This window comes from Schistocerca gregaria, chromosome 3 (assembly GCF_023897955.1).
Source record: "Schistocerca gregaria isolate iqSchGreg1 chromosome 3, iqSchGreg1.2, whole genome shotgun sequence".
Lineage (NCBI taxonomy): Eukaryota > Metazoa > Arthropoda > Insecta > Orthoptera > Acrididae > Schistocerca > Schistocerca gregaria.
In genome coordinates, this window is record NC_064922.1 from 587,319,307 (window position 1) to 587,332,803 (window position 13,497).

The 13,497-nt window shown below is 31.9% G+C and overlaps 1 protein-coding gene across 1 annotated transcript in view; it reads right to left on the reverse strand.

The window, feature by feature from the left end:
- Positions 1-3,071: 3,071 nt before the first annotated feature.
- LOC126355477 (piggyBac transposable element-derived protein 2-like) overlaps positions 3,072-13,497 on the reverse strand; it is a 31,782-nt gene continuing 21,356 nt past the window's right edge. Inside the window, exons 4-10 of the mRNA XM_050005794.1 lie at positions 5,028-5,116; positions 4,558-4,800; positions 4,038-4,483; positions 3,612-3,893; positions 3,387-3,554; positions 3,182-3,321; positions 3,072-3,123 (exon numbers count right to left, since the gene is read on the reverse strand). Of these exons, the coding sequence (XP_049861751.1) occupies positions 3,072-3,123; positions 3,182-3,321; positions 3,387-3,554; positions 3,612-3,893; positions 4,038-4,483; positions 4,558-4,800; positions 5,028-5,116 (1,420 nt within the window). The remainder of the gene's footprint in view (positions 3,124-3,181; positions 3,322-3,386; positions 3,555-3,611; positions 3,894-4,037; positions 4,484-4,557; positions 4,801-5,027; positions 5,117-13,497) is intronic.

Below are 13,497 nucleotides of genomic sequence, written 5' to 3' on the forward strand. Positions count from 1 at the left end.
GAGCTGAAGGCCCACTCGTGTACCCTTGATGGCAGCATGACACAAAGCTTTATGTCTCGCCTGGGCCTGTCAACACTGACATTGGACTGTTGATGACTGGAAACATGTTGCCTGATCAGAAAAGTCTTTCAAATTGTATCGAGCAGATGGATGTGTACAGGGATGGAGACAACCTGATAAGCCCATGGGCCCTACATGTCACCAGGGGACTGTTCAAGATGGTGTGGGGCATGTGCAGTGTGAGTGATATGGGACAACTGATACGTCTAGATACGACTCTGACAGTGACATGCCATAAGCATCCTGCCTCAGCACTTGCTTTCATTCATGTCCATTGTGCATTCTGATGGACTTGGGCAATTCCAATAGGACAATGCGACACCCCACATGTCCAGAATTGCTACATACTGGGTCCAGGAACACTCTTGTGAGTTTATACACTTCCGCTGGCCACCAGACATCCCAGAAATGAACATTATTGGGCATATGTGGGATGCCTTGCAATGTGCTGTTAAAAAGAGATCTCCACACCCTTCTACTCCTACGGATTTATGCACAACCCTGTAGAATTCATGGTGTCAGTTCCCTCCATTACTACTTCTGAAATAAGTCGAATGTATGCTGCGTCATGTTGTGGCACTTCTGAGTAGATATGTTTTGTATGTTTTGCCGCACTAACGCAATTTTAAATTAAATTCTGTATTTTATAAGTAAAACAACTGATTTAAAAAAATCAGTATCTTTAATTAACTAAACTGGGTTTATAACATTAACTAAATATATATTTTTTAGAATAACTTCATTATTTCATTTACAACATGATTGTAACACAATAACATATGTTAGTTAACAAAGGTGAGTTTTTAAAAAAATTACACTGTGAATGTAAGTAAATTAATTAAAATGTATTAGTTAACAGATTACATTATTTTAAAAAAACACATTGTGAATGTATGTAAATTAATGAAAATTTGTATTAGTTAACAAGAGGAAATTATTTTTAAAAAATCATCTTGTGAACATAAGAACAATAATTAAAATATATTAGTTAACAAAGTACATTATTTTAAAGAATTGCATTGTGAAATGAGTTAATTAATTAAATTGTATTTGTTAACGTAAGTAACTTATTTTAAATAATTCATACTGTGAACATAAGTAAATAAATTAAATGTAATAGTTAACAAAGTACACTATTTTACAACATCACATTGTAAATGCAAGTAAATAAATAAAATGTATTAATTAATAAATTAAATTATATTGAAAGCTTACATTGTTGATGTAAGTAAATTATTTTAAATGTATTAGTTAAGAAGGCACATTATTTTAAAAAATCACATTGTGAATAAAGTAAATTAATTAAAATGTATTAGTTAACTAAGTACATTATTTTAAAAATTTTACATTGTGAATGTAAGTAAATAATTAAAATACATTACTTTACAAAAGTAGAGTATATATTGAAATTTTCAGTTTTTAGTTTTTCTATCTTTCTTTAAATGGTTCAGAAATGTATATAAGCATGAAGTTAACACTTTTATAAATTTGTAAATTTTACATTCATTTATATAAAAGCAAAAGTAAATAATGCAAAATTTTCAGTAAGTAATCTATGTTGCATATCATATGTAAGATTTTTTCCATACATAATTACATAAGCAAGTGTATCATTTGAAATTTTATCATTAAAAGTAGTACAATATTTCATTATTGTTTTTTGTCTGGCTATAACATTCTTTCTGTGTGTCATATTGATTACATAAATTGGATAATTAGTTATAAAACTAAATGGATTAATATCAGTATCTGATTTTTCCAAAGAAATTGTTTTACAACGTAGAAATTCGTCATATGCTTTTTGAATATTTTAGGGTGTTTTAATATTCCACATATCTTGAGGAAAAACTTCATTTTTACAACTTTTTAAATATATATTCTGTAGTTTAACATGATCAAATAATGATGAATCAACTAACTGATCATTTTTACGATTCCTCTGAAATACAACAACAACTAAATATGCCATATCAAATACTGTAGAGTTATAGTAATTTGTTTTATCTAGTTCAAAATTGTTTTTACTAAATAATCCAGCAACTCCTTCTGTTTGAAGTTCATAAAAAGAACTAGGTATTTCCGGATTTTTGGAATATTTTCATGTTGTTCAAGTTCGTAATTTGTACAACTAGTACATGTATTTCCATTGATTCTATAACTATTTTGTTTTCTTTAGGAAGTGTATCTTTTATTTCAACACCAGCATCATGAAACCAACATAGAATTGTAACTCCAGAAGATGAGCTGCGTGTAAAAACTACAGTTGAGTTTCCTTCAAACATCAGTATAACCCTTAAGAAACCCACAAGTAATGACAATGGATAAAGTACTTCATTTCTTTTACTATTTATTTTCCATTTTTTAATATCCTTCTAAACTAATTTTGTCAGTAACAGATGAAATTAGATTTAGTAAAAATATTGATGAAATAAAAGTACCTTCAATTCCAGATAATATATTTTTTCCTTTTTTATTGTTACAAAGACAATCAATTTAATTACTTAACTATGAATGAACTTTATGTTTGATTTTCCATCATAGGTTGGAAAACCGGTACCATCATTTCCGGTAATACTAAAATTCATGTATAATTCTGCATGATTTGTGTGAAGCCAATCATCACCAATATTTATTTCAATTTCTGTATCTTTGTTAGGAACATTTAAATTATTGTTAGTTTATTCATTAACAGGAAACGATCAATACTGATAACTTTCAATTTTATTCATGATTGTCTTAGCAGTAACTTATTTATTAACACATTACTGGCAAAAGCTCTATCAGATCCTTTCTTGCAAACTTTTATATATAAATAAGTCACATTGAGTGATTAATTGAATAAAAAGTTGTTTTGAAAATTTTCAGTTTACTAGAACAAAAACTACAGACTGTCCCATTTTTGGGACATTGGCCAAATGCGCTATCCAGATTCACAACCTTATTCTCCATGCACAATATTGTAAGAAACAACACAAACAATAAATAAGGAATCTTTTAATATTATTGAATATCTATTCAGTATGAAATGAAGCAAAACACTTGTCGTGTACACCAACATTGCACCTATCAAAAATTTTTGTTGTTTTTTTCTTGCAGTAAGCACATCTCTTCTGTGTTTTACTTGGCGCAATGAAATGATTTCCTGGATCTAGTCATACATCTGTGATCACCCATCCTCCCATCAATTTCCTTCCTTGTGGTCCTCTGCGTTTTGGTACTGATTCTGTTTCCTTTGATAGGTAAAACATCACTATTCTCCGTCTTACATGCAAAAGTGAGAGCTTCTCATTAGAGTTATCAATTTGTTATGCTCGCCATGTGTTTACCACAGAGATATCTATCATCTGTGTGAATAATGGCCACCACCATTTCTTTGACCTTATCCTCGTCCTGTAAAGTGATATCTGCTTGTCCAGTAGATCTATGCTACCCATATGGGCATTGTATTCTTCAACGAGATGTGGCGTTGTAACAGATATTTCCTTTTTCTTTGCCTATGAGTATCTTTTAGTAGAACTCAGAGAAGTACTGTAATTTGTCATTACACATACTGCTTTGTTGTCACTCCATTTCACAACCAGAATTTCGTTCTCTTTGTCAAACATGTAGTCATAGAAACCTCGTTCCTTTCCTTTTGCCGTTCTTTTCGAGTCAATCAAAGGACATGCATTAGTTCGGATCTCTCCTACTGTAGCTTTCATTTTACTCTTTCGAAGTGTGATGAGTGTGTAAACACTGGTGAAAAAGTTGTAAAATAAGAGCTTATAATTCGGATACTCTAATTCTGGAATAATGCTGGTTAGTTCATTTATTACCCTTCCATCTAAAGACTCCTGTTTGTTGTCAGTCTTGCTACAGTATGGCGAAAAATTTTAAATAAAGCCAATGGAACGTGTAAGACACCAAATTTTATATCCAAATTTGATAGGCTTTCCCCTCAGAAACAGTTTAGCTAAATGTTTGCCATATTAACGGACCATCATTTCATCAATTGAGAGTTCTGAATGAAATACACCAAATTTACCAAATTCCTGTTTCAGCATTTCAAAGTACAACCTCAAATTGTACAACTTGTCGTTTCTGTCTATTTTGGAGTTGTCATTGAGATGAATGAATCTCTTTATTTCCTGAAACCTATTTTTTGACATGGAGTTAAAGACTAAAGGAACACCGACATCAGGAACCTGTTCCCAGTACATCATCTCATGGGGAAGCTTATGACAACCATTCAGAAGTTGTATACCAATAAATGGTTTTCCTTCTTCTTTTGTTAGCAGAAAATTTAATTTGTTATGTTGGCAAGCATAGATTTCGCTTCGTTCAATAACAGTATCCATTAGTTTTTCAGAACAAAAATCCTCAAACACCTGGGGCACTGTCTTCTTTGCTAGACATTCCGCAACATAATGTTCATTGCTCTTCCCTGGTTCACCAGTGTTGTTGTACATTGGTTGACATTTATATCACTTACATTTATATTTTTTGTAGATAACGTACCACTTTCTACTCCTTCTCCCAATGCTTTCCTCCTTTTGGCTTCTGGAGGAACAATTGTAGCATTAGCTTCATCTTGGCTGGTTGTGAGCTCTAAAGTACCAGCTACATATTGTACAACAGACTCATTGTTCAGTATATTTTCGTCAATGTCTTCTTCATCTGTTATTACATCTGCATTGGGTGGAATAATCCCAAATTCTACGTCATCATTTTCATCGTCACTCTCTTGATGGTTCTCTAGTCCTGCTTAGAATTTCTTCAAGTGTAAGTCCACACAGCATGTTTTTATCTGCTTGTGAATCATAAAATTAGCGTATAATTTGAACAAAAGCAAATATAAAGAAAGTAAAATGCAATTCTTCTCTGTATAATACGTGTATACAAGAATAGGTCACATCAACAATAAATGATGGTGTAACATGCCATTGTCCCATTATTGGGATGCATAAAAATATCGATATTGCACTTACTTGAAAAAATCTTGAAAAAATAACAAACACGCCCAGACAACAAAACCACATCTGATTGTCGTCCAGTAACTACCAGAAGACCTACAGTGCTGCCAAGAACAAAATATCGGCAAGTTTATAATTTTCCTGACGTGGAGAGCTTAGAAAAAAGTTATTTATTTTACATTTACAGGCATTATAGCAGTTCGCTGAATCTACAGGTGCAACAATAAAGGCTAAAAGCTCCGTTGCTTATGTAGAAATAAGTAAAATATACACATCCGAAACAAAGGGACAATGGCCAGTAATGGGTTAAGGAAAAAATTTACTAAGATATTTCTAAAATAACTGTTACAGTAGCACCATTAAAGTCAATTAAATTATCATTTACATCAGTTATAGTAACTTCTAAATCTTGAATTGTATTAAAAATAGAAACATTCATAGTATAATTTGAAACATAAATTATTGGTCTACCAAACTCGGCATTATGTTTAAATGAAGCAATAATATTAGTTTCTTTATGAAAAAGACATTATGTTTTACATATAATCCTTGAACAAGATTCAAATTTATATTGGTTAGTTAAAAAGGAATTATTTTAGGAACATCTTTACCTACAGCTCTATCATTAGTTTCAACAACTTACTTACTAAAACCAAGTAAACTTCCAATGTTGTTGTTGTTGTGGTCTTCAGTCCTGAGACAGGTTTGATGCAGTCCTCCATGCTACTCTATCCTGTGCAAGCTTCTTCATCTCCCAGTACCTACTGCAACCTACATCCTTCTAAATCTGCTCAGTGTATTCATCTCTTGGTCTCCCTCTACGATTTCTACCCTCCACACTGCCCTCCAATGCTAAATTTGTGATCCCTTGATGCCTCAAAACATGTCCTACCAACCGATCCCTTCTTCTAGTCAAGTTGTGCCACAAACTTCTCTTCTCCCCAATTCTATTCAATACACTGCCATAAATATTATTCTAAAACTTCACAATACATCACTTAACAATAGTACATTAGTTTTAAGAAACAAATCATGATATTCACCAAGATTTTTTTAATATTGAATTTATAATCTTCATCAGTTATGTTACAATCATTTAATTTATAGCAGAATTTTTCTTTTGTTGGTAATTCTGTTTCTTCAAATTTTCTCAAGAATCCATGTAATCATATGGATAAACACCTTTTCTATTCGTCATCATCCTTTAAGACTGATTACGCCTTTCATCGTTCTGTCTGGAGCATAGTCCCCCTTATAAAATTCCTCCATGATCCCCTATTTAGTGCTAACATTGGTGCCTCTTCTGATGTTAAACCCATTACTTCAAAATCATTCTTAACCGAATCCAGCTACCTTCTCCTTGGTTTGCACCGACTCCTCCTACCGTCTATTGCTGAACCCATGACTCTCTTGGGTAACTGTGCTTCTCCCAAGCATGTGACATGACCCCACCATCTAAGCCTGTTCGCCCTGACTGCTACATCAACAGAGTTCATTCCCAGTTTTTCTTTGATTTCCTCATTGTGGACAACCTCCTGCCATTGTTCCCATCTACTAGTACCTGCAATCATCCTAGCTACTTTCATATCTGTAACCTCAACCTTATTGATGTTGTTGTGGTCTTCAGTCCTGAGACAGGTTTGATGCAGTCCTCCATGCTTGGTCTCCCTCTACGATTTTTACCCTCCACGCTGCCCCCCTCCCCCAATACTAAATTGATGCTCCCTTAATGCCTCAGAACATGTCCTACCAACCTATCCCTTCTCCTAGTCAAGTTGTGCCCCAAACTTCGCTTCTCCCCAATCCTATTCAGTACTTCCTCATTAGATATGTGATCCACACATCTAATCTTAAGCATTCTTCTGTTGCACCACATTTAGAAAGCTTCTATTCTCTTCTTGTCCAAACTATTTATCGTCCATGTTTCACTTCCATACATGGCTACACTCCATACAAATACTTTCAGAAACGACTTCCTGACACTTAAATCTATACACGATGTTAAGAAATTTCTCGTCTTCAGAAAAGCTTTCCTTGTCATTGACGGCCTACATTTTATATCCTCTCTACTTCGACCATCATCAGTTATTTTGCTCCCCAAATAGCAAAAAGCCTTTACTACTTTAAGTGTCTCATTTCCTAATCTAATACCTTCGGCATCACCCAACTTTATTCGACTACATTCTATTATCCTCGTTTTGCTTTTGTTGATGTTCATCTTATACCCTCCTTTCAAGACTCTGTCTATTCCGTTCAACTGCACTTCGAAGTCCATTGGTGTCTCTGACAGAATTACAATGTCATCGACAAACCTCAAAGTTTCTACTTGTTCTCCATGAATTTTAGTAACTACTCCAAATTTTTCTTTTGTTTCCTTTACTGCTTGCTCAATATACAGATTGAATAACATCGGGGTGAGGCTACAACCCTGTCTCACTCCTTCCGCAACCACTGCTTCCCTTTCATACCCCTCGACTCTTATGACTGCCGTCTGGTTTCTGTACAAATTGTAAATAGCCTTTCGCTCCCTGTACTTTAGCCCTGCCACCTTCAGAATTTGAAAGAGAGTGTTCCAGTCAACATTGTCAAAAGCTTTCTCCAAGTCTGCAAATGCTAGAAACTTAGGTTTCCCTTTTCTTAATCTTTCTTCTAAGATAAGTCGTAAGGTCAGTATTGCCTCACGTGTTCGAACATTTCTACGGAATCCAAACTGATCCTCCGCATATACCAGTTTTTCCATTTGTCTGTAGAGAGTTCGCCTTAGTATTTTGCAGCTGTGACTTATTAAACTGATAGTTCGGTAATTTTCACATCTGTCAGCACCTGCTTTCTTTGGGATTGGAATTATTATATTCTTCTTGAAATGTGAGCGTATTTCGCGTGTCTCATACATCTTGCTCACCAGCTGGTAGAGTTTTGTCATGACTGGCTCTCCCAACGTCTTCAGTAGTTCTAACGGAATGTTGTCTACTCCCGGGGCCTTGTTTTGACTCAGGTCTTTCAGTACTCTGTCAAACTCTTCGCGCAGTATCTTATCTCCCATTTTGTCTTCATCTACATCCTCTTCCCTTTCAATAGTATTGTCCTCAAGTACATCGTCCTTGTATAAACCCTCTATATACTCCTTCCATCTTTCTGCTTTCCCTTCTCTGCTTAGAACTGGGTTGCCATCTGAGCTCTTGATAATCATACAAGTGGTTCTCTTCTCTCCAAAGTTCTCTTTAATTTTCCTGTAGGCAGTATCTATCCTACCCCTAGTGAGATAAGCTTCTATATCCTTACATTTGTCCTCTAGCCATCCCTGCTTAGCCATTTTGCACTTCCTGTCGATCTCATTTTAGAGACGTTTGTATTCCTTTTTGCCTGCTTCATTTACTGCATTTTTATATTTTTCCCTTTCATTAATTAAATTCAGTATTTCTTCTGTTACTTTATCCTCTGCTGCCTTCACTACTTCATTCCTCAGAGCTACCCATTCTTCTTCTACTGTGTTTCTTTCCCTCATTCCTAACAATTTTCCCTTATGCTCTCCCTGAAACTCTCTACAACCTCTGGTTCTTTCAGTCTATCCAGATCCCATCTCCTTAATTTAGCACCTTTTTGTAGTTTCTTCAGTTTTAATCTACAGTTCATAACCAATAGATTGTGGTCAGAGTCCACATCTGCCCCTGGAAATGTCTTACAATTTAAAACTTGATTCCTAAATCTCTGTCTTACCATTATGTAATCTATCTGATACCTTTTGGTATCTCCAGGATTCTCCATGTATACACCCTTCTTTTATGATTCTTGAACCAAGTGTTATCTATGATTAAGTTGTGCTCTGTGCAAAATTCTACCAGACGGCTTCCTCTTTCATTTCTTCCCCCTAATCCATATTCACCTACTGTGTTTCCTTCTCTCCCTTTTCGTACTGACGAATTCCAGTCACCCATGACTATTAAATTTCCGTCTCCCCTCACTACCTGAATAATTTCTTTTATCCCATCATACATGTCATCAATTTCTTCATCATGTGCAGAGCTAGTTGGCATATAAACTTGTACTACTGTAGTAGGCATAGGCTTTGTGTCTATCTTCGTCACAATAATGTGTTCACTATGCTGTTTGTAGTAGCTTACCTGCACTCCTATTCTTTTATTTATTATTAAACCTACTCCTGCATTAGCCCTATTTGATTTTGCATTTACAACCCTGTATTCACCAGACCAAAAGTCTTATTCCTCCTGCCACCGAACTTCACTAATTCCCACTATATCTAACTTTAACCTATCCATTTCCCTTTTTAAATTTTCTAACCTACCTGCCCGATTAAGGGATCTGACATTCCACGCTCCGATCCGTAGAACGCCAGATATCAACGTCCTCCTGAGTAGTCCCCGCCTGGAGATCGGAATGGGAGACTATTTTACCTCCGGAATATTTTACCCAAGAGGACGCCATCATCATTTAATCATACAGTAAAGCTGCATATCCTTGGGAAAAATTAGGCCTGTAGTTTCCCCTTGTTTTCAGCCGTTTGCAGTACCAGCACAGCAAGGTTGTATTGGTTAATGTTGCAAAGCCAGATCAGTCAATCATCCAGACTGTTGCCCCTGCAACTACTGAAAAGGCTGCTGCCACTCTTTAGGAACCACACATTTGTCTGGCCTCTCAACAGATACCCCTCCGTTGTGGTTGCACCTATGGTACAGCCATCTGTATCGCTGAGGCACATAAGCCTCCCCACCAACGGCAAGGTCCATGGTTCATGGGGGGAGGAAACTTGCAATACTATCTGCTATTTCCAAATACAATTTTACATTACTTTCAATAGATATTCTGTTTAAAATATCATTTGCTTGAATGTGTATGTGTAGATTTAGAAAAAAAAGACATATAGCTGATAAAGAACTTCAGTTAGGTCCAAAAGAAAAGATGTATGGAAATGATGCTTCATTTGGTGAAAGAAATGCAGCAACAGCAGTTAGAGGAATAATGTATGGAAAACGAATAAAGGTAAGAAAATTAATGTTGATATTGATGAAAATGTTAAGGGATTATAGAAAACTTTACAAATTTTTAAACTATATAAGAATCTTAAAACATTTTTAAAGTATACAAAAATCTCTACAAAAGTTTATATATATATACATTTTTAAATCTAAATAAAGATCTGTATACATTTTTAACTATTTAAAAAATCTTTATACATTTTTAAACTATATAAAATAGCATTTAAATTTTTAAATCTATATAAAAATGTTCATAAATTTTTAACTATAAAAAATCTTTTTAAAATTTATTACTGTATCAAAATCTTTATAAAATTTACAAACTATAAAAGAAATCTTCATACATTTTTAAACTATTAAAAATATATCTATAAATTTTCTTATAAATTAAAAACTTTTTACATTTTTGACTTTTTAAAAATTCTTTATTAAATTTTTAACTATATCAATGAATATGGTTACAATTGATTCTATCTGGCTACACAGTGGTAGCAAAGCTAATTCAATTGAATTAAAGTAAAATAATGAACAATGAAATGTAATTGAACCACTTTTAACTGACCCACAAAATGTAAGAAAGAGAAAAATCTAGAAATTTTCTATTTACGTTAGGTACTCGGGTTGTAAAATTTTTCTTTGAATATTTAACAAAAAGGAATTTTGTAAAGGATTAAAAGAACAGGAAGGTGGATATGTTCCTTTATTATTCGCTGCATTACCATTTTTAGCAACAATTGGTTCATTAGCTGGAGGATCTGAAGCAATTGCAAATGCAGTATTAAACGAAAATAAAAATGATGAAGAATTAGAAGAACAAAAATGACATAATCAAGCAATGGAAAATAGTTGGTAATGGAATGAAGAAAACAAAAGAAAATTTCACAAAGTAATTGACAAATATCCTAAGTCATGAAGTAGATTTTTATGTAGAACAACTTACTAAATAATAAAAAATTAAACACTTTGGTGCAATACCAAATATACCATTTAAAACTGAAAATGGTATAGTAAATTTAGATACATGTGATAATCCTGGTACTCATTGGATTTGTTCCAATAAAAATAATTTTAAAAACTTGGTTTGATTCATTTGGTGGTAATATAAGAAAACAATTAGTTAACTATTTAGGAAAAAAGAACTATACTACAATACAGAAAGGATACAAAATTTTGATGAATTAATATGTGGTCATTTATGTCTATTTGTTTCAAGATTTCTATGTGTGAATTATAATTATGATGATATTTTAGATTTAATAAACGGACATTTATGGAAATAAGATACATTTAACTAAACAAACTGAACAAGTATATAATACACAAACATTAAATTTAGAAAATATTAAAAATATTATTAAACAACTTCAATCATCAATAGATCTAAAGATAAGTGATGCAATTAAACAATTTAAAAAAGAATTAATACTATTTTTAAAGAAACTAAGGATTATATTGCTTTGAAAGATATGAACCTTGACAACGTTATGACATGCAAAAGACGGAAAAAATGTTGTTACCAATCAATAGCTGTTTATCAAAAAAGAAGTAGAAAAAGCTTTTTGGGATTTAGAGCAAATAAATAAAGAATTGGTATTACCGATGCTATGTTGGAAATTTTAATGAAGCTATAAGTGAAATGCATAGAAATTTCCTTAATGCCTTTTTTATAATAGATTCACTCGAAAGTAAACTAAGACCATTAGAAGCACAGATTAATGAAGGTACACAAAACAAAGAAGGTGACAATATAGAGTGAACAGAAGATATATTAATTTGAACTTTATTAAATTTTTTAAAGTATATATATATATATATATATATATATATATATATATATATATATATATATATATATATATATATATGATTATCATAATTAACATTTACTTCTTAAAAAATATCATATTGATTGTTTGAAATGTAAAACGTTTACAGAAACACATAATCCACATGATGTAACAACTATAAGTGGAATGAAATATTTGAAGGTATGTCTAAAAAAAGAGCAAATTCATTAAAAGAATTTGTAAAAGGTGAAAATATAATTATTGAAGTACAGAAACTAAATCTAACGAATTGTAAGAGAAGAATTGTTGTTTTACTTGGTATAGATGATCTATGGAAAGCTGATCTAGTTGAAATGGAATCTCAAAATAAATAAAGGTTATAAATATATATTAACTAAAAAGTAGAGGTTTTTTCAAAATATGCATGTGCTGTTCCTATTAAAGATGAAATATCTAAAAATATTGTTGATGTTTTTCAAAAACTTTTAATAGTTATACAGTCAACTAATTTACAAACAGAGAATGGTAAGGAATTCTATCACAAAAATTACAAAGAATTAATGAAAACTTTTGTTAAACGATTTAACAGAACTCTTAAGGAAAAATGTTTTAGAAATTTGATTTACAAGCAAATTATGAATGTTAAATTTAGTTATAAATCTAATTGATGAATGCATAACACAAAACATTCTAAAATAAAAATGAAATTGAAAAAATTTAATAATAACTAACATTGTATCTAATGAAATAGCTAAATTTAGAAGGTGATAAATTAAGAATTACTGAAATTAAAGGTCTTTTTGAAAAAGGGTATACTACTAATTTTTCAAGAGAAATATTTCAAATTGCAGATGCTATTCCTTGTAAACTTATTACATATAAATTAAAAGATAAAAGAGGAAATTTTTATGAAAAAACAGAAAACGAAATATCCAGATGTATACTTAGCTGAAAAAATTTTGAGATAGAAAGGAAATCAAGCAAATGTTAAACGGTTAGGTTTTTATAAGTCATATTACAGTTTGAATAAATAAAGATAAAGTAATTTTATAAAGTATTTGTTTAGTATTTTTTTAAACATGCAATTAGTTTTTAACAATTATTTTTTATTAAACAATTAATTTTTAAAACAATTAGTTTAGTATTTAGTTTACACATCATTTAGTTTATAAAAGGTAGTTTTTAAAATGAATTAGTATTCTATATAGTTTAAAAATTACTTCGTTTTTCATAATTATTTTTTTAAAAGAATGACTTCACAATTTAGTGTTGCAATTAGTTTGTTTTTAAACAGTTAATTTTAACAATCAATTAGATAATAAACAATTAGTTTTGAAAATCATTGGTTTTCTATATATTTTAACATACAATTACTTTTGAAACCATTAGTGTTAAGAGATTTAATTTACTATTTATTTAACAATCAAGTAGCATTTAAGGAATTCCCTCTTTAAAATAATTAGTTTACTATTTAGATTTAAAATCAATCAGTTTTTTAACAATTATTTTTTAACAGTATTGTTGTTGTTGATGTTGTCTTCAGACCTGAGACTGGTTTGATTCAGCTCTCCATGTTACTCTATGCAAGCTTCTTCATCTCCCAGTACTTACTACAACCTACATTCATCTGAATCTGCTTAGAATATTTATCACTTGGTCTCCTTCTACGATTTTTACCCCCCACTCTTCCCTCCAATGCTAACT